Source organism: Cydia fagiglandana, chromosome 1 (genome assembly GCF_963556715.1).
Source record: "Cydia fagiglandana chromosome 1, ilCydFagi1.1, whole genome shotgun sequence".
NCBI lineage: Eukaryota > Metazoa > Arthropoda > Insecta > Lepidoptera > Tortricidae > Cydia > Cydia fagiglandana.
In genome coordinates this window covers 16,712,304-16,737,669 of record NC_085932.1, presented here as the reverse complement: position 1 = coordinate 16,737,669, position 25,366 = coordinate 16,712,304, and the positions used below count along the sequence as shown (strand labels likewise).

General features: G+C 40.0%; 2 protein-coding genes across 10 annotated transcripts in view; one reads left to right on the top strand and one right to left on the bottom strand.

Annotated features, from left to right (window-relative positions):
* Positions 1–25,366, bottom strand: part of LOC134665398 (muscle-specific protein 300 kDa) — a 204,405-nt gene that overhangs the window by 39,676 nt on the left and 139,363 nt on the right. For 8 of the 9 annotated variants that reach the window (XM_063522347.1, XM_063522371.1, XM_063522355.1 and 5 more), the window contains 8 exons: positions 18,929–19,061; positions 18,410–18,582; positions 16,076–16,227; positions 11,673–12,465; positions 11,433–11,591; positions 11,136–11,348; positions 10,782–11,057; positions 887–10,138 (listed from right to left, as the gene is read on the bottom strand). In XM_063522347.1, the coding sequence (XP_063378417.1) occupies positions 887–10,138; positions 10,782–11,057; positions 11,136–11,348; positions 11,433–11,591; positions 11,673–12,465; positions 16,076–16,227; positions 18,410–18,582; positions 18,929–19,061 (11,151 nt within the window). The remainder of the gene's footprint in view (positions 1–886; positions 10,139–10,781; positions 11,058–11,135; positions 11,349–11,432; positions 11,592–11,672; positions 12,466–16,075; positions 16,228–18,409; positions 18,583–18,928; positions 19,062–25,366) is intronic. The other variant, XM_063522414.1, reaches the window with a different exon arrangement.
* LOC134665842 (protein croquemort-like) overlaps positions 1–25,366 on the top strand; it is a 407,398-nt gene that overhangs the window by 275,841 nt on the left and 106,191 nt on the right. The gene's annotated exons all lie outside the window — the stretch shown is intronic.

Below are 25,366 nucleotides of genomic sequence, written 5' to 3'. Positions count from 1 at the left end.
TAGCTATACGAAAAGGAAAAAGGATGAACACAGTGTCATAAAAATACTGTTTTGATATTTAATTATGACAATTTGTAATTGGCCAATAATTTGATAATTGACTTAAAATAGCCAGTAGATCAATTATTACGAATAATCAATGGAAAATAAATTGGTACTCCAAAGAGAATGTGTAAATTGACTGAATTGTGTACCAATGAGAATTAATTTAAAAATTTAAGGTGTTCATCCGATAAAACATTTCTTTTAAAAATCAGGGTAACTACTAGGATTTCTTAAAATGCACGAAAGTCTTGCATCAGACTGACCTGACTCGTATTTCATTCGCTGGTATTAATCCTTTGATCGCTAGTTTACTATTTTCAAGCCCAAGTATGTAAAATTGTTGTCTTTGATCTCTTAAAAAAAAGCATAAATTTCGTCGATCGTCTTGTAGTGGCCAATTTTACGCCAATAATAGATAATAACAAAAATGGAGTTAAAATAAAACATAACAGAAAAAGGGTAGTAGTAAAACAAAATGCAATAATAGTCATTTAAATAAAACCATAAACAGAATTATATTATTATGCTTTATTACAATTTTAAGACCACTGCTTACAAACTAGAAAACAGTGTTTGACGCGTGGATTGCTACGATGACTAGACATGACTAGATTTAGTACTAAACACACTACATTGACTAGAATAAATACTACATACTCCAAATGCGTAAAATCTATTGCGACGACAGTACATGCCGAGGTGGGCGCTACAAGACGACCGGCGATGGCTGGCGGTGGCAATTCACGATACGTGTGATCAGTGAAATTAAAAATTTAGTATAAATATCATGCCAAACATAAATAAATTGCAAAATTGTACAATACGACTGCACTTCAGTCACCTTAGGTGTCCTCCGGGCTGCCTCTGCCGCCGGCTCCTGTGAGGGTGGGGGAGGAACTGGTTCTAAGGGTAGGGCTGTTAGTATATCCTCTTGGATGTCGCCTAAGCGGTCATCGCTAATAATAGAGTCTATTGGCGTTTCTACGCTCAAGTATGAACTTTGGTCTTTCCAACTGCATATTCCGCCGGGCAAATCCATTGAAATATAATTCGAATCAAAAGGTGAACCACAAGGGTCTTTAGTCTCGTCCGCATCGGACGTATGGCCCGAACTGCCGCTAGGATCCTTATCTTTATCGTTCTGATCATTTGCCTGTATTTCTACTTTGGAAGTAGGAAGTGTTTTTGTTTTCTTAGCAATTGATAGAAAATATTGGCATTCCGCGTCATGGTACATAGGTTTCTCGATCCAAAACGAATTATCAATAACTATGTTTTTTTGTAGGCTATCGCGTTTAGTTTTATTAAGTGAGACAACTTCTGGAGTTTCAATTTGATTCTGTTTGATAAGGAGATTTTCAGCGTCATTTATCGCAGATTTATCCACCCAGAAATTGTCTACTTTTATATTAGATAAGTTAGTAATGACGTCATGAGCAGGGTTAGAAAGGTCTGTTATTTCTACAGCTTCTAGCGGTTTTTCAAACATTTCAGCCGATACGCTATTGTTGACATTATCTTGAACAGTTTTCTCCACAGTCATACTTTCAAGTTCATCGATTGATTCAACTACTTTTTCCTTCTCTTTATCTTGTTCAAATTCCTTATTGACTATGAAATCACTACTAATTGTTTGGATTTCATCCTGTGGATGCTCTATATTTGCTGGTTCATCTTCTAGCAATGCATCGATCATGCTGACGCTTATATGCTTTTCGCCAAGTGTTACTTCTTCTTTAGATTTTGTATCTTTAGAATTTGGGGGTGGCTCCTCTTCAGTAATTGCAATCTCAGCCTCAGATTCAGGAGACGCTAATAAAGGGGTAATATTATCTATAACATCATTTTGAGATTCAGAACTAGCAGAGCTAATTAATTCTTTTGGCGTGTCATCGCTCACTAGCGAAGAATCTTCAGGTTCTAGCATTTCTTCAATTTCTCTTTGCAAGTCAGCCATTTTACTTTCAAGCGACAATTCTTCCGTTAATTTTGTCTCTGTGCTGCTAGTTTCTACGCTCATTTTTGTCTGCTCAGTTTTATGTTTTTGTATATTGTCCGTTCCTGTTTTTTCAGGAGTATTAACAGATTGAATGTCTTTAGTTTCAGTAGTAATAGAAGTTATTTCTTTTGTAGGACTTATTTCTACGGTAAGAACTTCCTCTATGCCACTTGGATCATTTTTCCAGTATTGAGCTTCGTTATAAAACCTGTCTTTGATAGGTGTGTGAATAGATTCGGGGCTGGACATTGAAGTTTGAGTAACTAACTTATCAACGATGTGTTTTGGTTTTTCTTCCACCTTTATTTCCTCTAAAGGTTTTGATTTAATGCATTCCCTAACAGGTGAAGACCGTTTATCTTTTTTCTTTTTCTTATTTTTCTTTTTATCTTCAATTTCTTCTGATTGAGGTGATTTTACTTCCGTTTCATTTTTAGGCTCTACATACTTTTCATGGACTTCTTCTTTAGGTTTAGATATATCTTCTGATTTTACGGTATCTTTGGATTTATTTGACCTTTTCTTTTTATCTTTCTTTGGCTGTTCATCTTCTACATATGTATGAGTGACGTCAGATATTGTTGATTGCACATTAATTTCTTTTTCTTTAGACTTTCCTGACCGACTTCTATTTTTCTTAGGTTTTTCAACTTTCACCAATGTTTTCTTATCTTCATCTTTCTCCATAATCGTCTCTTCCTCTTCATTAGGACTAGTGACCGCTGGTTCTATTGGTTTAAGAATGGGTAGAGCATCAAACCTATTTTCAGAATTTTCACGTTTTTCATTCGAAAGTGTTACATTTGATTTTGATCGAGACCTGTTATCTCTTGATCTAGACCTAGAGCGACTCCTTTTCTCAACAGTGATAAAACCTTCTGTATCAACAGGTGCTTCAGGTTTACATTCGGAACTACTTTCGTCTACTAATATCAGTGGTGGTCTGTGTACAAGAATTTCTTTGAAAGTTTCTTTGTGCGGTACTTCTTCGACTCTTTCAGGAGAAGAATGATGGATCGCAACTATTTTTGCCCAAGTACTTTCATTAGAGTCTACCATCTGTGTATCCGGTGTCATTTTAATTTCCTCTTGTGCGCCGGATTTCACGTCATGCTTCACATGATATTCGTATGTAAGCTGTGATTCTTGTTGTTTAGTCAAATTACTGTCTATATTTTCATGCAACCCTTCTGCCACTACTTCAGCATATGATTTGCCATCCTCACTACTTTTAGCCCAAACATTTATCGGTTCAGTAACGGTTTTTGGTTCAGCATCTTTAAATTCGGTATTAAAATGCGTAGGCTGTTCAACAATTTTTTCTCGCTTATCTTCCTTCTTTTTCTTCTTTTTGTGTCGTTTAGATACAGCTTGCGAGTCTTCTTCCGTTACTTTATCAGTTTCATTCGGAGTTTCCTTAGATGGTATGTCGGCAGTGTCTGATATGTCCCTTCCAGACAGAGATTCTTTTTCCTTCTTAGTCTGTAAAATGGTTGAATAAGAAGTTTTCCCTTCAGTGTCTGTTTCAGGAGTAAATGATATGTCTCTAGTTCCATGTAATTCCGGAAATTGTTTTTGTTGGTCAATACCAAAAGGAGTTATTATTTCTGACGCTGATTCTACCGATTTGTACATGTAAGAAGGTGTAAACTCAGGAGCATCAGCTGATAAGTTTGAAATTACTACGGGATATGAAGGTTTAAATTCGGGAATAGAGTCTATAGAAGGGAGTAAATCTTGCAAGCTATGAATGGGAGATTTCACTTCGGTTCTAATTTCGGAATCTGGATGTGGTAAAACTATTTGTTCAGTAGTTGATTTAGATTTTGTTACATTAACGAAATCACTTAGTTCCGGAATAACGGGTTTAATGTCAGTACCCTTATGTGATATAATATTTTGGTCTAATTGAACAGAAATGTCTGAATCTATAGATTTGAGAACACTTTGGTCCGTAGTAACAGATTGCGTATCAGCTTCAGTACATTTTTCAGTTGCATCATCGAAGGCTGATTGTATTCCACGTTGAATAAACTCACGAGAATAGTTAAACGTGCATGGTGGTGTATTTACTACTTCTAGATTGCCTTCTTCGATTATCGTAGGTACATGTTCTAACGATGGTTTTTCGGCAGGTTTCTCACTCAGGTTGGATGTTATAATAGTACCGACTTGAGAAATACCGGTGCACACTGGTTCATCAATGGTATGAATAATGTTAATTGTTGAATCTAAAGGTTTTTCTTGAATCACATCGTTGTTGCTTACTATGACGAAATCTAATTCATCATCAATTTCCTCGTCTGCATTGCAAGTATCGTCTTTTTCAGCGACGTCGCTTGATCTGATATCACTACTATCACGTTCGATAATCGTTTGAGAAACACCTTCAATGTCACTAACTTTCATCGCTTCTGCAGCTTTTAAAGAATTTTCAACAAATGTTTTATCTTTAAATATCATAGAAACTAAGGTATGCTTCAGTTCTTCTTCAGGTATTATATAGTCGGATTGCTTTTCTTCGTCATTTTTATCAAATGGTGCATCTTTATTTGGAAGACAAGACTCAGTAGTATCTGATATGGTAGACGTAGAGCTTTGAGGTTCTGCAGCCTTTGACTCGGCTCCAGAAAGATCTTGCTTATTTGCTTTTTCAGCTTGAATTTCGATTGTTTGTATGGTACTATCATCTTCTAGGATTTCCGCTAAGGTTTTATTTTCTTTTTCAGTGATAAGAACAGCCAGTTTCTGTTCTGCATCTTGAATTTCATGATAACTATATCGCAATGAGTCTAAAACTAAACCCAAGCTGCCCGCAGGTCTAGCTTCTGTATCTTTGGCAGAATTATCAATTGCATCGTCAATTAAATTGGTAACTTCATTTATTATTTCATCGGCTTTTATTTCTTTTTCTGGTATTATTACATTATCTTTTTCTTTTAATATTATAAAACTTTCATCCATATTTGGGACTATCTCGTCCGACGTCTGTGTATTAACGCGACTACGTTCCTGCGATTGAATTATGTCTGCTCCAGCGATTTCTTCATGACAACGGCTTGTTGTTACAATCGCATATAATTTTTCCGCGTCATAGATGTCTTGATAATTAAATCTAGGCAATTCATGGAAACGTAATTTATTTATATTTATTTGACGGTTGGTCGCAGTGGTTACTTCTTTCAGTCCATTGGTCACAGGCACAGATTGAACATGCTCTAAACTTGTTTCGGAAATTGCAGCATCAATATATTTGTCTTCATCTGAAGGTGTTTCGATGAGTTCTTCATCATTTGTTGAAACTGTTTTCTCTTGTATTTTGATGGATTCCACATTATTAGTAGACGCAACTTGTTTACCATCTTCAACAGTCCTCGCGATAGCTAATAAGTATTCAGCGTCTTTAATTTCATGGTAGTTGTGGCGTGTTTGTTCACAGACTATATTCATTAAACTCGGGGTCAGTTCTTTGGCGTCTTCTTTAATTGATACGTTTGTAGATTGGGCTTCAGACAACGTCAATTTTTCGAATGTTTCAACATCAGGGGTATGCTTAGGCAATTCTTCGAAGGTTACCTGCTTAGCAGGAGATTGACGACATTCTTTAGTCAACGCATATATACTTTCCGCATCCACAAGTTCGTGATAACTTTGCGGACGCACTTCGTGACTAAGGTACTTAAGAGCATCCACATGCGGATACGGTTCTTGAGCACCCAAGTTTTCGATACTTGTAACTTCGTTGTTATCATTTGAAACAGTAGGTTCGGCAACCGTTTGTAAATTTAATAATGTTTCATTTTCTGGTTCAATGACGGTCTTGTTTTCTTTAGTTGGTATAGATTGCAGAGTTGTTCCAGTAGGGAGGGAAGCCAGCAAGGCTTCGGCAGCATTAATCTCATGATAACTATACTTAGGAGTTTCTTCTCTGAGCTGACGCAGGACTTCTGTACAAATGTCAGTAGTTTCGACTGATTTACTTGATTCTTTCGGTACTATGTTCTTGACTACTTCTGGTGCAGTCAATAAATTAACTTCAGCCATTTTTTCTTTATCTTCATGTTCTTTAAGTACATACTGATAATAATTATAATCTATCTGATCAAAATCTAACTCTAATGAATAGGTTTTGATCTCTTCAAGTGCCTCATAAGGAATAGAAGAGTTTTGAATTTCATTTTTAACAGTTTTATTACGGTGTTTTACCGAACCAAATATGGCTTCTTCGACCTCATTTGTATTTTGATCTTCTGCTGCTACTTCAGAAACGGTTATCTCGTGTCCCGTTTCTAAAGAGTCAGCTTTGTGTATCTCTTTGTAGTCGGCCTTATTGGTTTCTTCGCGTTTGACGTTAGTTTGAAATTCAGAAACAGTTACGACCTCGGTTTTTGTAATTGCATTGGCTGAAGTTTCTGGTACATGACCGGAAGGTAGCGATTTATCAGCTTTTTCTAGATGGGGTTCTTGGAAGTCCTTTATCAAAATATCTACACTGCTGTTACTATTAGCGATATTAGAAGAGTCGGCTTCTTCAAATGTCTTTACGGAAGACTTGTCAATCTCTTTCGAAATAGTGTGTATGTCAATATTTTCCGCTGTGGCTTGTGTATAGCTACTTGTTATGTTACTGACGACAATATCTGGTCTATCTTGCGTTATACTTAAATCATGGACATTTTGCCCTACTAGTCGTTCTGTTTCGGCTCTCTCCTCTTCAGTAGTGATTTTATCATAATTATCTTGATTATCAGTGATTGCACTTGCAGTTGATTCTTCAATATTTTCCGATTCTTCCAAAGAATTGCTTTTACTGCTAAACACTTTGACTGTCCTGATGGGAGGTAGTTTCTTTTCTTCGTGAGTTATGAGGTATATCGTTGTAGTCTTTACATCTTCAATTACTGGTTCGATAGTAGTTTCTTCAACTAATACAGTATCTTTAAGAGATTCTGTATTGAAATTTTTATCGTTATTATTTTGTTCGCTGGCAGGATTTGATGCCGTTTCTTGTTCTTTATTTTTAATGTCAACTATAGTAATAACCGAATCTTTGGGTAACTTCGTTTCGTTAGAAGTACTTTCGGAACTGACATCATGTATATTATCTCTAGAAATATTTTTAAAATCTTCCTTCAGTATAGCGTTAGAATCAAGTATAGTCACTTCAGTGGCTACCTGTCGAGTTGTTTCTAGTATTTCTGGTTGTTTGATAATTTCTAGAGGAACTGATTCTTCCTCAGCCATCAGAGTATTCCAATCCATTGTAATAAGGTTTTCTTTTACTTCGGATACTTCATGCATAATATCTACATTGCATTCAGTCTTGCGAGATTCTGTCTCAGAACGTTGATTTTTCTTTGGTATTTTTTCAGCAAACTTTTCTTTTTTCTTTGATGCCTGTGACTCTTCAATCTCTTTCAAAGCTCGTTCTATTTCATCGTCTACTACTTTCGGCTTTTTAGATTTAGGTTTCTTTTTATGGCTCTTCACTACTTCGAACTGCTCTTCATCAGTTTGTCCAATGGGCTTGTCTTCATTTTCTATCAAAACTTGGGTCTCAGTCGGGTTTTCCACTTGCTTAGATCTTTTACTTTTTGACTTGCCTTTAGTACCTGAGCTAGCAATATGTTTACCGGTTGTGGTTTGTTTCTCCATAGTGTTGTCAGTTTCATCCAAAACTTCTAAATTTTTTGTTTCAGAAACTTTTTCTGGTTCATTATCTAAATGTTTTGTCTTCTTAGACTTGGATTTACCCTTGGCAGATTTATTTGTCTCCTCTTGCTGAATTGGAGTAGCTTCATTGATAACTGTTTCTGGATTCTCCCGGTTTAGACTGCATATTTCACTATCGTGTCCTGTTTGTTCCTTTTCCTTTTTAACTTGTCCTATTTCAAGAATCACGTCTACTATTTCAGAAGATTCACTCTTAACTGTTTTATTTTGAGATATATGATCATCTATTTTTGTAGGGATATTTGACCCTTCTCGGGTATTATCTTGGATGGCTGTTTCAATATGCGTTTCGAAATCAGTTCTAGTTTTCATTTCTGTCAAGTTTAGAGCTTGATCTTGAGTTTTAGAACTACCTTTTTTCTCTTTCTTTTTCTTAGATTTCTCTTTGGGGATTTCCACTTCAGCAACCTTTGCTTTAGTATTTTTTTCAGACATATGTTCTTGGTCGCGTATCGTTTCATTAAAAGATGATTGCTCTATATATTTATCTTTTATTTCTGAACTGTCTACAAATTCACTAGCCGGCGATGTTTCGGTTGTTAATAATGTTATTTCCAAGTCACTAGACATTTCAAATGATGATGTTTCTGCACCGTGCAACTTTTTAGTCGGCTTCTCGTATTTAGCACCACTTTCATTAGAATCACTAATATCAAATATATCACCCTTCGATACAGTCTCAGTTATATTTTTTGTATCTTCCAAATGCGAGACATTGAAAGTATTGTCAACAGTCTGTGATTGTTCATTGTGTGTTTCTTCCTTGAGTTTCTTCTTTTTATTTTTAGACTTTTTGTTTTCTGGTTCATTCTTGACTTGCTGGTTAGTCTTGTCTGAGATATCAGTTACTACTTTATTCTTTTCTAGCGTTTCAGTTATCTTTTGATGTTGCATTACTGGTTCTGGTTCTTTTATCTGTGATTCTATAGTTATAAAATCTGTGACCATAACTCTGTGCTTATTCTTCTTAGACTTGGGCTTTTCTGTCGAACCCTCTTGCGGTAAAACTTGAATTTCAAGAGTTTTGTCCTTGATAACTTGATTTTCAAACGAAAATTCAGGTTCGGTCTTTTCATGAAGATCCTTTATTTTCTTTTTTTTGTGTTTATCAAGACTTTCGATTTCCTTAAGCGCTTTTTCAATTTCATCCTCATCAATCTTGTATTTCTTTGGCTTCTTCTTTTTTATTTTTTTATGCTCAATATCAATAGGTTCTTCTTGCACAACTTCAGTTAAAACCACTTCAGTAACAGTTTCCACAACAGTGGCGCTGTGTTGCACTTTTTTAGTGACTTCTTTTCTTAAACCCTCCGGTTTTTCTACTTTAATTTCAACGGAGGTTGGCATGTCATCATTATCAGCGTCATCAAAGTCATCAACTTCTATTACTTTTTTACTGGCTTTTTTCTTTTTCTGCACTTGAGTCTCGTGAGCTTTAGTCTGCCTTTTTTCGGGAGCTCGCCTTTGTCTCGGCATGTCCCTGGAGCGGCTACGTTGCGATCGCTCTGGCTTCTCTGGTTTCAGCTTCAAATTATCAATACGGTCTTTTTGGATTATCCGAGTTTCCACATCTTTTGTAACATCCGTTACTATATCAACTTGCGCGACCTGTGGTTTCGGAAGAGATACAATTGTTTGTGTTTTAGGTTGTCTACGTAATCCTAGAGCTAGAATTTCCGCATAAGATAACTCCTGAGATCGACTTCGACTATCAGGACTGCGCTCCTTTTCCTGATAGTCAGGCTGAATTATTTCTAAAGATGGCACCGGGAGTTCCTCCACGGTTTCCACAACCTGTGCCACATGAACGGGTTCCTGAACCTTATAGTCCATAGTTTTGTTTACATGAAAGTCTTCCTCAGTATATGGTACAAATTCGTCCCGACAAATTTCTACCCTAACAGGTTCACTTTCACATTCATACACGCGGGTCTCACTGGACCGAGCACTATCGTATTCTGTATGTTCACACCGTGCACTTATTTCACTGTATTCGCCGTGAGATGCGGAGGAACCGATGCGGGGTTCTTCGACATTAAGTATCTCATAGTGCCTCTGGGTGCTCGGGTTTCTCTGGGAACAGACGGAGCTGGATCTGGAGCCCTGTCCGCGGACTATCTCAGCGTAGGTGGTCCCTCCGAGCACCCAGGCGGGGCTGCGGCCGCGCGGCGGCTCGGGCACGGCCAGGGCGCGGGCGCGGCGGTCGGGCGAGCGCGCGCGCCGCGCGCGGGCGCTGTCGGCGGAGGCCACGAGCGCGGCCAGCGTGCGCGCCGCCTCGTCCGCGGGCATCGCGGACATCACGAAGTACGGGTCCAGGCCGTAGATAGCCCGAGTCAGCTCATCGATACGCCGGGTGACCTCCTGATACGCAAGTACGGACAAATACATCATTTACAAGTGTTCGTTTAATTAGATGATTCTGTTTCGTGTGGGCGATGAAAGCTGAGGATCATGAAAAGAAACGACTGTGGCTGCGATGTTTCGATTATATATATTTAATTTTTAATATATAATAATTTTATAGAGGAATCGAATAGATAACTAGTAGAAGGACTTAAAAGCTAAATGGTTTCGCGGCTACGCGTCGGGCAGCGGGTCCGCGTCGGGCCCGCCACGCTGTACTAAAAGTTTTATTCGCTCGTTTCGCGCCTGAATCTTGCTCTGCAACGACTTGACTCTCTCTCGACATGCCTACGAGGATACGTGATCGACAAGTTAGTAGCGGGTGAGGGTGGAGGAAACAAACAAAAAAAAATAAAAATGAATGCGTAGCCAGTGGTAATGTACAGGTGGCCCGATACCGCCCACGAAACGGCCGGGTCGGTGCTAAGCCGTGTTCGCCACCACGAATTCGATAAACAAAACTAGAATATTCGCTAGCCACCTACTAGACCTGATGGTGTCGGTGCGTGTACATCTACAGGCCGCGCGCCCAGGGAGGGCGAGACTAGTCAGGCATGACTCCCTGAGCACGCGACCGTGCCGAGCTCACAACGGTCCTTACCTGTTGTTGTCTCTGCGCGCGCTCGGGGTCGCGTGGGCTGTAGTTAGGCTGCGCCGCGTGCCGCAGCTGCTGCTCGGCATCGAGCAGTTGCGCGCGCAGCCGCGCCACGTCGGCGCAGTACGCCTCCACCTGCTGCAGCGCCGCGGACAGCGCCGCCGCCTGCGTGCTGGTGCTGGCGCCCAGCGCGTCCAGGGAGCTGTTGAGCGCGCGCGCCGCTTCCGTCACGCCCTCCGGGCCCGCCGACTGCGCCGCCACGCCGTCCGGTCCGAAGTGTACCTGCATCAAAAACAAACAGTCAACACTAAACCCCAGCCCCGACGCTGATCTCGGTTCCAATGTTTGATAGACACTCACGTTGAGTTTCTCAACGGCGTACGAAATCTTCGTTTTCTGTGTGGAGATGTCGTTTATAAGTTTCTCTCTGAGTGCCAGCCGGTCCCTCAGGGGTTTCTTAGCATTCTGTGGCGCTTCGAGCGCTCGCGTCGTAGCTTCCAACCAGTGGCCGACATCTTTAAGCTTCTTTTCGCATCTCTCCCATTCTTCCGCAAGTTCTTGTAATAAACCATTCTGTAAAAAAACAATAAAGGTTATGTTATTTGTGTACAATACGTAAATATATTATATGTAATTCTTATCGTTGTTAGTACTAACGGTCTTTGCTAATCGCTTTTCAACGTCTATGGTTGCATTTTCCGCCGCCTCAAGTCTACCGGGCAAATCCCCTGAACTCGTGACGCGTTCAATGGCTTCTATTTCCTTAGTCATATCTGCTAAATTCTTTGTTTGCTGTTTACAACTCTTGAGTGCATTCTGTGAACAAAACAAAAGTGTAAATAAACAAAACAAAAATAGTCAAACCCAACTGAAAAGAAATGTAGTAGTTTGTCTTACTCCATATTCAGTCTGTTTTTGTTGAGCCTCAGCGAGGTCAGCGAGGGGCAGCGGGCGCGCGAGGAAGGCGCGCTGCGTCTCGACCCACAGCAGGACGCGCTCGAGTAGCGCCAGGACGCGGGCCACCGCGTCGCAAGCGTCCTCGACCGCCGCCTGTCGCGCCTCCAGCTCGCTGGTGACCGCCGCGAGCTGCTCGGCCAGCGCGCTCACCGTCGACGACACCAGCTGCCGCTCGGCGGCGTCGCGAGAACCCTCTACGATAGCGCGCGCATTGCGCGTCAGCCGCTCCATACGGTCTGTGACACTTGGCACTTCGGCGCGAGTGGCCACTAGGCGCTCGCGGTAGGGCTCGGGCGGCAGCGCGCGGTCGCGAGCCGTGAGCTCGGCGGCACGGACCCAGGCCTGGACGTCCTCGACGTCAGCCGTGTACTCGGAGCGCGCCGTGCGCGCACGCTTCCATTCCCGCTCCTTCTCCTCCATGGCCGCAGTCAGCGCTTCTGCAGACAGCTCGAGAGAGGACAGCTCCTGCGAAACGTCCGCAGGGGCGGAGCCGCCGTAGCGCTTTCTGCTCTCGTCCGTAAAACTCTTCGTGGCCTCCGCGAGATCGGAGACTTCCTTGGTCAGAGAGCGGAGTCCACTCTCGTCGTCTTCTCCGAACGCGTAGAAAGTCTTGACCTTCGCGATGCACACTTCTATTCGCTGTCGGAAGGCGTCTATCTTCTCGGACACGCGGTCGAATTCGGACACTACTTCGTCGATTTCGGCGAGCTTCGCCGCTAGAGTCTGTCGCAATCTGTAAAAGAAATGCACGTTAGAGTGATAAGAGCGTACAGTGTAGACTGTTTAGGACGGGGATACGGTAAGGGGCGCACGAGTTTAGGAGAGCTGCCAAAAAGCTACGAAAATAGTCTGACGGCGCGGTGTGACGCGGCGCCCGTGACGGCGAAGGTCGCCGGCGCGAGCGCCGCCGCCGTACCTCGTCGTTCGTTGCCGGTAGCTCGCGGCGCCCGCTCGCCTTGCCCGCTCGTCGCTCAATGAACCGTTTTCGATAGATTCGCTGAACGCATCTAATTTTATATTCCACGATCCAATGTTTGTCGGTGACATCAGAGCGAGTTTTTTGGTGCAGCCAGTGTTTACGTTTTGCACGGTTTACATTATGATAATGTCGGCCTTGAGTCGACTCTTAATGCCATATGTTGACAAAATTGAATAAGACTTACATACTCGTATATACATATATAGAATAATATTATATCGCCATTGCGTAACTTTTGTCGAGGAACTAATGATATCCGGCCGTGAACAACGGCTACGCCGCGCCGGCCGGCTCGCGCACCGATTGGGTAAACATACGGCTAAACGTTGCCAAATGTAGATCGTAGGTATTGTATACAGAACAAATCTTACAAATTCTCACGATCCCTGCGACTGCTTTACAGAAATACGCTCAAGTCCATGACTCATCAGCATCACCGCTAAATAGGCACATGCGCTCGCATCACATTTTCTTGCGGCAATACACTTTCTCGCTGTCCAAGTGCGCCGCGAGTCTGCCCGATCTCCTTATAGAACGTAAATAATATTCTGTCCAAACTGGCGAAACCCCGCAAGCGGCTTTATTTTCGGACCGGTCCGAGGAGTATTGTTGTCGGATCGCGGAAGGGCACCGCGCTTCTGTATCGTTCCAAAACACACTTCGCGGCCCCCGGCTGTTCGCACATTTCGTCCGTAGGGCGGACACGTTTAAAAACTTATAATGCGTGGTATAAATGGCGTATGGTTTAACTTTATCCCTGCAGCTAGGTTCCAGTGCAGACTGTGAGGCCCTGACCTATAAAGTGGCTGGACGCATGCGCGGACCACATCGATATACCTACGTCTGCCAGTTTGAATAAGTAACGATTACACGGACGTCCCCTGCCGCGCCGACGTCTGGGGCATGCGCACTGGTAAATCACACTCTGTGCGGAAGCGGGAAGGTTCCGTTTTGTGAGTTACGGGATGCGAGTTGCTTCGTTACCGTCATGAAACGGCGCCTGCTGATTGATTCTGTTCTAGACCACCTATTGGTGTTGGCGCGAGCTAGGCTTTTCACAATAACTGGGGCGTTTTTAAAGAAATCAATTAAAACAAGAAAACGTCAATGAACAACTCACTCGTCAGCTTATTTTCGGTACTACCTACTCGTTCCTACTTCAAATGTTAGCTATTTTGTACTTACGTGTAGATACGAGTACCTAATACCTACTGTAATTACCGACTAAAAGTTAATAAATTGATTAATTGAAATATTTAAAATGTTGCAATTAATACACATTTGGCTCGAATTAACGTCGTACTGTATCAGCTTCCCCACACAACAGGAAATAAGCATGACACAACCTAACTAACCGCGAAGTAGGTGACTAACTTTCAGGAAGTTTCAGAGCCCTCATATCGCCAACAACCAAAAACCGCCAAAATACCGGCCGGCCACCGGTTCACCAAACCAAGGTCAGGCGGCAGCAACGCCTAATTTATAAACTATTTCCTCCTAAATCAAGAGTTGAACTTTGTTGAAACGCACAAACCCCGCATTGTAACACAAACATGAATCTTCTAAAAATGATCGTGACGCAACTTTCCACGGGCCGCCAGGATAACCGTGCGCATTGCGAAATTAATCTCAATCGACTTTGAGCCTTAAAGCTTGGCTATTATAGACCAATCACAATTAAACAGTTGGAATGACAAATTTGTACGTATCGAATAAATGACATCATAGTAGCTAAAAATCTTCAAGTCCTTGGGTTCGGAGACACTTTTGCATTATCTAATGGTAGAAATATTTCGAGTTTGTCTCGAGTGAGATCATTTCGGGCCTGTACAAATCAATGGTGATTTTAAATAGCATAGTGTGATGATTGCATTGGCATATAGTCAACGTAAACAGTTTTTAATGTTTCATGGATTCGGATTTAGGATTAAGTATATCCCGTTTCAGTCTGCAATTAATCATACAAGTCTGTTAACCGATTTTGAAATTACCTCAGAATGAAAATAGTTATAACCAGACCAATCCAATTCACAATCATTATTTCACCAGTTTCTAGCTCAGTTTGTAATTAGTTTACTTTCATATGTCATATCTAACATAAAATCATTAAATTTTGCGAGAAACCATTTGGAAAATAGTTTGTCGTTTACCATGTAACAATTCTGTTACTCCTTGTTCTGTCTTGAGCTTTTTAAACGTAATAAGAACCTCCATGCAGAAATCCAGTCTCGGCTTATGTAAGTAAGTGCAATAATTTGTGCGCTTGCCCTTGGCCGGTGCATATGTGTCAAAACGCTAAGTTTATTCTCGCGATGACACTCGACCTTATGGCAAGTGAGCAGAACTTGAAACTCAATAACCCGTTATTAAATTTAGAGACCCGATTAAATTTGCAATGTACATCGTGACCAATGACAAACCGATTTAATTTTGCGGTTAGTATAGACGCTAAGTTAAAGGAATACGGTGTCGATTACTTGCTATAGGATCTGTAGTCAGATAGAGTTTTTTTGGTAGCCAGGCAATAAACTGGTCAAGGCACCCAATGTCAGCGATTGGTGACGAATTTTAAACGTCTGCTTCGAGCGATTTTTGTTAAATGGAATTTATGTCTCCTTGTATTTAAGTAGGTACTTGGTAGCCTACCCACTGAAAGCCCTTGATCAAAAAAAGGTTTTGGTATTTGGTACCTTGCCATCGCTTAAATAAACCATCGAAAAAATTTAGAAAAAAAAGATACAAACTGTGGGAAAAGGAAAGTCCAAACATCATCCAGAAATCTCAGAATTTCAGTTATTTAGACGCCGGCAGGCTGCTGATAAAGTGCTGCATTAGTACAAACGACAGTCACCTTTACTGCATTTCACATAAGTGTAAATAAATACGAAGAAGCTTGGCTGTAAACGAGGCGTGGTTGACGGATGCCAACTACTTGAAGAAACGCCAATTCGTAAGTCGTTGGCAAATGCGAATTCTTTTATGACAAAATTCGTCTATACTCTTGAAAGATTTGTAGGTCTTTCATGTTTTACTTTCAATCGTGCGTAGTGCGTACGAAGCGTCAACTGAACTAATTTAGACTTTATGACATAGATTCCTACTGAATGGTGATTCTAGGAAAATTATTTTGAGTTTTTGTGCTAAGGACGACACTGATATTGCGAAAGTTTTATGAAATAGTTTCATACTACCGGTTTCACTGTTTTGGCAGGGGCCTATATGGTATATTTTATATGCCAATCTTTAAAGTGTACCTACACCGTATACATATAACCGTATATTTCATAATATTAACTCGACAGCACCGTCAACCTGCTAAATTATTTCCTATACATACAAGAAAACTGAATGAACAAGCACTTACTTCTCATAAGTGTCTACGAGCTCCTTGACAGATCTGTCGGTGTCCTCGGCCGCTTCCTTCGAGTGTGGCTTCAGCAACGCCACGACAAAGTCCGCGTGTTCCAATAGCTCGTCCCTAGTGTCCTCGAGCCCTGCCACTTCACTTTGTAGCTCCTGGGGAAAAACACGTTTATCTAGCGAAACCTTACTTTAAATATACATGATGTAAATATATAAGATGGAATACAAAAATATAATAAATATGGAATATGATATGATCCACTCTCAGCCTTGATGCTGGTTTTCAATGGGGGCCTAACTTGTAATAAAAACAGATAAGAATCGCGCCCCAATACCTCTAAACGTAACCAAAAAAATTACAACTAAACCAATATGTGCAGTGTGACCAAAATTAACCAAACGTAGTTGAATCTAGATAAGGCGAAGATTGGTGAACTCGAAAACTACGAGATTGCGTCAAATGGCCAGAAGGGAGCTCCCGTGTCTATAATGAATACATTTAACGTTTAAAATTTTACATTTGGGGAATTGCCAACCTCGTTTGCCAATATCAACACATTGTTTTGGCACTCGGTAAATAATAATTAGGGCAAACCTACAAAATGTAAATGTCATGAAGTTTGTTGTGGTGAAAATCGGAGAATATAGGTTCGAAAATTAATATATTTTTTGGTAATACATACTCCTACGGATATAAAAATATCTACCTAAAGGAATGGCTATACTCTGTGCACTTAAGTAGATAAGTGTAAAGACTAATGACGCAGCAATAACAAAGCTTTGAAAATATTGCTTACTTACTTGTTCAAATTCGATTAATTATTTGACCGGTTAAATACGAGCCCATTTGTTATACTGTTATACTTAGTGCTTTTGTATTAGGTCCATCAGCGCTTAAAATAGACATGGCTGAGAAAAGCTCAGAAAGCTCTTCTCATTTGTGATTTTACATGGAACTATTCCAATATTCGGAATCCATCGTCGCATTCTACTCGGCAATGCGGGCACTCACGACGGGCCTACCCATACTTATTGATAACATTGCGGAGGAACCATATCTGGCTAATCAATACATGGTAAGTATTTTAAACACTAAATCAATACCAAATAAAATACCTAAATTATTGTGTTATAAACACTCAATTCTAAGAGTGATTCGAATCATGTTTCGGATCCCGCAATGGACCTCTTGCAGGCAATATTTTGAAAAACTTGGTATCCTTGCGGTACCTAGTTTCTATGTGCTCGTGTTACTCACGGATCTCGTTAAGCTCAAGATTTGAAACCGATGAGGAAGAGGAGTTGCGTGTCGCGCACCAAAAATATAAATGTGAATTTCCGCCTATCTTCAAAAATAGAGGAACACTGTGCAAGACACCAGGCTGTTGAATTATTTAACTTAACAAATTACCTCGAGCTAGAACTCAAAACAAATTCAAAATGTAACATTTCCAAACACAAATAGAAACGGTTTGTTCTTAGATCGTAAGTGTTGTTGCCTTGCCTTAGTTATAAAACGCATCTGATTGATCATTTGCTTAGTTGTATACTTTTGATAAGTTCCTTGTTATTTTTTAAAATACAATTCTATGACTCCTCCTGGTCCTTTTAAAATGAAATCCTTTGACTATCTAAAATAAAATGAATTAAAACAGTAGGTACCTATTCGTGGAGATCACATATATCCAGAGACCTAAATATCTAAATATAATCAGGAGCACGAATGAGATAGCTTAAGGAATGTTCTCCCCGACTCGTTTTTATTGCCGCGAGTGACTCACGGCAGCTGGGATTAGTGCGAGCTTCGCGTGATGCAAACGACTATTACAATCTTTATTTGACAGAGGAATCTCGCTAAAATGTCAAACCAACCATTTGTTACAAGGTTTAGTTTACAAGTCCAATTTATCTATTTCCGATATGATATTAATGTTAAATTAGGTAATTTTGAAAATAAAAATCGCCTCTCTATAATGTTATTTCATTGCTTTCAGTTGATGATAAATGTAGGCTCACCAATATACAGGATTCAACCGATGTTTGGTTAAGAGTGGTGTAAAATTCCACACAACTTGTTTTAAATTGTACAATCTTTAAATGATTATTAGTAGAGCACGAACACCTAATTGTGCTAATAAACATTTGTTATTTCAAAATAACGCCGAGATCGGCGGTAATCGCAAAGGGCGTTTGAAAATTTCTGCGGCACATGCCTCGGCAGAAATACTTGACATACATGTCAAGAGATTCAAGCTTTTAAAGATCTACTCGGGCATTCTTTCTTTTTACGTCTATTTATAGATTACTTCAAATGTATATTTCCTGCAGCACTGACCTGTAACGCATGTCTCGTGTCCACAGCCTTCCGCCTCGTGCTGGGGCTTAAGTCGAGCTGCCGCAACCGGTCGGATGCCGCGGTCACGCCCGCTGCCAAGCTCCGCTGCACTTCCAAGAGCTGACTCCAGCGTTGGAGCTGGTTCTCAGCTGTCGCAGCGCGCTTAGCGAGACCTAAGAGTTTGGTAAATATTGTTCTTTCAGCAAGTAGTATTCTTTCGAGTTGATAATTAACTAGCACACAGGAATCAAGAAGTGATCGTGTCTGACAGCTCTGGAAGACAACTACCGTGCATTGCAGCTTAAAAGAAAGTAATCGAGTAAGGTATTTATTGTCAGTAGTGCCCGACGAGGCGAAGTAAATTGGGAAGTCTTGGAGCGAAATGAAGCGAGAAGCTCAAGATCGATCTACATGAAGAGTCACTGTGAGCCCCCCATCAAATATAGGATCTTAAGTCAAGTGCCCGACGACCTTTACAAGTTTTACTAGACAGTTATAAGGAAAATGTGACAGGCTTACCTTCACAGGAGACGTTCCACCGGTCGGCCAGTTCGCGCGTGCGCTGCTCGACGCGCTCGCCGCTGGCGGCGTCCGCGCCGGAGCAGAGCTCGCGCGCACGCTCCCGGACAACGTCCAAGAGCGGCTGCTGGTTCTACGATTAAACACGGGGTTCATTATTAGTACATTACTACAGAGGCCGGGACGAAAGGGGTTGCCGGCCGAAGACATATAGACGGCCGAGCGAAGCGAGGCCGGATAGGTCTGAGCGCGGGCAACCCCATTTCCCGCCGAGGTATGTATAGTGCTTTTCTCAAACATGCAATGAAATAAATAAAATAAAAAATCCACGAAACCCAAGTTTTATTTATAGAAAAAACTAAAAGTAAACTACACCCAAAATGTAACCAACACGTACCTATATCATTATAAAAACATTCTATTCTATTCTATTCTATTCTATTCTATTATCACGCTTATGTTTTACACGAGTCGTGTATTTTTACTACCCGTCTATTTTCATGTATCTTTGATTTTTTCGCCTTGTATCCGTCTGACTGTCGTTTTCGTCACATAAGTTTACATAGTCTTTCATGTTGATATCATGTTTCACATACATCGTTGCTTTATGCTTGGAGTAAATAAGTATAATTTCCACAGTGTTGGCGAATTTGTAGTTACATTCATTTAAAATATGCCACAAAACTGTTTCTAATAAACTGTAAACCATTTTTCTTAGTTTCTCATATAATAAAATTGCCATAAGCAACCATATACACACTTCGTCTTTTACTTGGCGGCAGAGGCAGCAAGTTATTTAAAATCAATTCTGCTTACGCTGCCAATTCCAACACCTAATTAATTTCATTATTTCGTCGGAACTCATATTAAAGTCAAAAAATCAACAACGCACCATAAATCCAATAAAACAGAATGAATATTTTTCAACTTTACCTCCATAACAATTAAAAAAATATAACTACGCGTGTTTGAGTAGACCTTTTTACCGCTAACGTTTAGATTAAATATTTTGAATGTTTTTATTTGTGTAGTTAAATTTATAATTTGAAATTATAAAATTATAGAATGTATTATTTATTAAGTTCATGTTAATTTTATACAAATAAAACTGCAAATTATAGCAAACATTGTTTTTTGTTTTTTTTTTATAGGCGTAGTGGCAGAGTGTCATTACGAACCATAAAGCAAATACTGCCTCTAGTTTTTTTTTATGAATGAATGCCACGATGCTGTGTCACAAATATCTGTGAAATGAAAATTAAAAAAGAGGACTTTGCCGGCCTAGGCCTGCAAGATGTGTATGAAATTCCATTAACGACCTTTTGTCCTAGCCGCACCTGAAACGTCATACTTCGCAGCCTATTATAAGGAACATAACATCAATATTTCATTGCATGTTTGAGAAAAAACTGTTACTTTACTGCATATTATTATAGTTAGAAGAATCATTAATTGCCATGCCAATAACGAACACAATTGGTATCTAACGAATTTCCAATTAATGTGCAATTCCAGCACAGAGGATCTTCAGCATAATAAAGATACCTAAGAGTTTTACAAGAACATAATAACTTTTCATGACATTACTGTTGCTGAGTAAACTCGACTCGAAGAACCGTACTTGTCCCAGCCATAACATAGCATTTCTATAGTAAAGTAAAGTAAACAAGTCTGCAAAGAAATAATATTTAAACAATTTAAACATGAATCAACAAACGAGTCATTTTCAACTTTGTAACTAAAAGTTGCAACAGCAGCCACTGTGCTAAAAATAACTTTTCAAAAGGCTTTGTTTGCTAATTTAACGAGTTCCTGTAAGTCCCAAGGGCTTTATGGCCCACATGAGTTAACGTATTGGGACCTTGGCTCATTTTTCCGTTCTCCTTAAAAATGTTTGAAACATTTAAACCATTACCTGTAATTCCAGTTACGACCGCGAAAGAAATAGGATAAAACGTGTTCGTACTCCGATAAAGTTAATGTAACTATTAGAGTTAGACCAAGAAAAGTCTGCAACGATTTTTGCACTTGCATTGGGCGTGCTATATCAAAATCGTTGCAGACTTTTCTTGGTCTGTCTAACTTTAGTAGTATAAGCTTGTCTGATTATTCTGGCTTATTAACGCATTTCACCTTAACCTTGTTTTATTGACAATGTTATCAAGAATGCAGCTGATAACCCGATAACGTTTTTATGACATTATTTTCTCCAGTTCATAGGAATACGATAAACGTACTTACTTACAATGTAGATATTAAATGAATTCATTTTCCTGAAAAACGTTCTATACTAACTGAGACATATTTTAATACATTAAGTCTTATTTTACATCGTTTTATGAATGAATTTTAATCGAAGTAAACACGATTGCGACAAAGTGTAACATAATTGAATAGGTACAGTCGACTGTAAAAATATGGGTGATCAAATCATCTCAAAAATAAAAATATGTCCCATAGCTCTTATGTTAGCGAATTAAGATCTATGGGACATATTTTTGAATAAGTGGGCTACACCTACATTTTTACAGTTGACTGTACCTAGGTACTCGCAAAGTTCAACATTACATTGCCAAAGTCAATGTCAGCCTCATATAAGGAAGACCGCTTTAACAGATTGACAAGTTGCCTCCTACACTCTGGCGGCCGGCCTTGACATGTTATCTAATAGCGTGTTATTTGTTCGTATGAAGTTATACTTACACTTCTAAAAGCTAATCATAATGATAACTCGTCGCTCAAAGATACAGAAATAATTACATTAGGTTTCATAACTTTTCAGCTCATTTAAACACTAACATAGAGTCATAGTACTAAATTCTAATCTAGTTTCATAGTACTAAAATCTATTATTTTTAGTTAGAAGATATTATAAACAACCCCAGGCAAAAATACTTAGATACTGAAGTGTAAAAAATAAAATGAACAAAACAATTTAAGTATAAGAATTTAATACGATTTCAACGCAACGCAATATGTATGAAACAAATTTAACAGTTTTACTACACATTCGCGTGCCACTTCACTTACCTTTCTTTTACGCGGAATGTTTACGACTTAACTAAATAAAAACAAAACAAGAAAGCAGATACAATATACTACGTAGGCACGTGAATTTCGCACTGGTTTATAACAATGCAATAAGGAGCAATTTGTTTTTGTGTTGTCATAGCGATGTGCGAACACTGACTGAAGTAGCCTTGGCTGGTCCGTGTGGCATGACATCATCCAGTTAAGGCATCATGAAGTCATGAGAATCATTGTGCAATCAATGGCAATCATATTTTGAGATTTGTACGTGACGGACCTTATTGGTTGGAGTACAGAATATCTATATTGATTTTGATTCCTACCTCTTATTAGTTTCAAGGTATTAGCTTTAAGCAGGTACTTTAGTAAGTGGGTACTTTTCCTACAGGCGTTTTCTCTCTAAACCATAAACATTTTAGGATTGTTTTAAAACGTATACTTAATAATTCTTATTAAATTTTGTCAAAACTGTATGCTTTTTTTTTATCCTTGGGTTAGGTAATTATATTTTTTTTTCAAGCTACTGTAGTATTGTTAGTTAAGTTACTGCGTCTAAAAATAGATACATTTTTACACGCCTACTCAGCTGGGTAATGCAAATTAGTTCAAATAATCAAAAATATTTTTTAAATACTATTTTACGTAGGTAATTGTAGGTCGTTTTCAGTCTATATCATCGCTGTATTTATTTGTTTAAATTCAAATTGCAAAAAGTATTTACCCTTAACAGCAAGAGTGCATTCACCCAATGCCTACTTCAATGAAAGGAAATTGTGCTAAAAATAGAGCTGCATCAAAACAATTAAAGACGTTAAAGGTGAGTTCCCATCTATTTATATTCAATAATTTTTAAGAAAAAAAAACCGACTTCTATGGGGCCCGGTGAAAGATTATGGTAGATGGTGCACTATGTAGAAAAGGAGGTAAAAACAGTACTTTCTAGTAGCATTTCGTTTCCGTGAGGGTCGTAGTTATCTAGCCTAACCTAACCCACTTCTCTGATAGCAGTTCGGTTCTGTGAGGATCGCAATTCGAACCTAATCAAACCCACTTTTCTAGTAGCATTTCGTTTCTGTAAGACTCGCAGTTCTAACCAAACCTAACCCACTTTTGTTCGGTTCTGTGAGGATCGCAGTTCAAACCTAACCTAATCCACTTAACGGCGCATGCGGTGCGGTGTACGGGAGTTTGAGCGGGAGGGGTTTGGCATCATCATACCCACATTTTATGGTAGGTAATCATAGTGGTTTATTTAGTTTAGGTATCATAGTGGTTTTCCGGGTCAAGGTCCGGGTCTCTGAGTCAGAGTCCGGGTCCGAGTCCCGGTCCAAGTCCGGGTCCGGGTCCGGGTCCGAGTCCGGGTCCGAGTCCGGGTGCGAGTCCAGGTCCGAGTCCGGGTCCGAGTCCGAGTCCGAGTCCGAGTCCGGGTCCGAACCGGATCCGGGTATGAGTCCGGGTCCCAGTCCAAGTCAAAATCGAAATTCGAAATCACCAAACATGTACTATCGTCGTCGTTGAAGAGTTCTGTTCTGATCATCATCAGCAGTTCCACTTCATCAAATGCGACAGTTTTTAATGTAAATGCTTGATTTTATGCTGAAAATACAAAAAATTCTATACGTATGCCTTTAAGATTTGAGGAGTTTCCTCGATTCCTTATGGATCCCATCATCAGAACTCGAGCTTGACAGAAATGTGGCTTAAAAACTAAACTTGCTTAACAAACATAACGAAGAGGACAAATCGCCAAACGTGAACTATGCGTCGTTGAAGAGTTCCGTTCTGATCATCATCAGCAGTTCCACTTCATCAAATGCGACAGTTTTTAATGAAAATGCTTGATTTTCTGATGAAAATACAAAAATCTCTATACGCATGCCTTTAAAATTTGAGGAGTTCCCTCGATTTCTCATGGATCCCATCATCAGAACTCAAGCTTGACAAAATTGTGGCTTAAAAACTTAACTTGCTTAACAAACATAACGAAGAGGACAAATCGCCAAAGGTGAACTATGCGTCGTTGAAGAGTTCCGTTCTGATCATCATCAGCAGTTCCACTTCATCAAATGTCACGTTTTTGAATGTATATGCTTGATTTGTTGATAAAAACACAAAAATCACTATATGTATGCCTTTAAGATTTGAGGAGTTCCGTCGATTCCTCATGGATCCCATCATCAGAACTGGATTTTGACAAAAACGGGACCAATCTGTATGCATATACATACAATCAAAAAAATCATTTTCAAAATCGGTCCAGTAATGACGGAGATATGGAGTAACAAACATAAAAAATAAAAATAAAAATAAAATAATTTTTAAGAAAAAAAAACCGACTTCTATGGGGCCCGGTGAAAGATTATGGTAGATGGTGCACTATGTAGAAAAGGAGATAAAAACAGTACTTACTAGTAGCATTTCGTTTCCGTAAGGGTCGTAGTTCTAGCCTAACCTAACCCACTTCTCTGTGATAGCAGTTCGGTTCTGTGAGGATCGCAGTTCGAGCCTAATCAAACCCACTTTTCTAGTAGCATTTCGTTTCTGTAAGGCTCGCAGTTCTAACCAAACCTAACCCACTTTTGTTCGGTTCTGTGAGGATCGCAGTTCAAACCTAACCTAACCCACTTAACGGCGCATGCGGTGCGGTGTACGGGGGTTTGAGCGGGAGGGGTTTGGCATCATCATACTTTATACCTACATTTTATGATAGGTAATCATAGCGGTTTATTTAGTTTAGGTATCATAGTGGTTTTCCGGGTCAAGGTCCGGGTCTCCGAGTCCGGGTCCGAGTCCCGGTCCGAGTCCGGGTCCGGGTCCGAGTCCGGGTCCGAGTCCGAGTCCGAGTCCGGGTCCAAGTCCGGGTCCGGATCCGAGTCCGGGTCCGACTCCGAGTCCGAGTCCAGGTCCGGGTCCGAACCGGATCCGGGTGCGAGTCCGGGTCCCAGTCCAAGTCAAAATTGAAATTCGAAATCACCAAACGTGTACTATGCGTCGTTAAAGAGTTCTGTTCTGATCATCATCAGCAGTTCCACTTCATCAAATGCAACAGTTTTTAATGTAAATGCTTGATTTTATGATGAAAACACAGAAAATTCTATACGTATGCCTTTAAGATTTGAGGAGTTCCCTCGATTCCTTATGGATCCCATCATCAGAACTCGAGCTAGACAGAAATGTGGCTTGAAAACTAAACTTGCTTAACAAACATAACTAAGAGGACAAATCGCCAAACGTGAACTATGCGTCGTTGAAGAGTTCCGTTCTGATCATCATCAGCAGTTCCACTTCATCAAATGCGACAGTTTTTAATGAAAATGCTTGATTTTCTGATGAAAATATAAAAATCTCTATACGCATGCCGTTAAAATTTGAGGAGTTCCCTCGATTTCTCATGGATCCTATCATGAG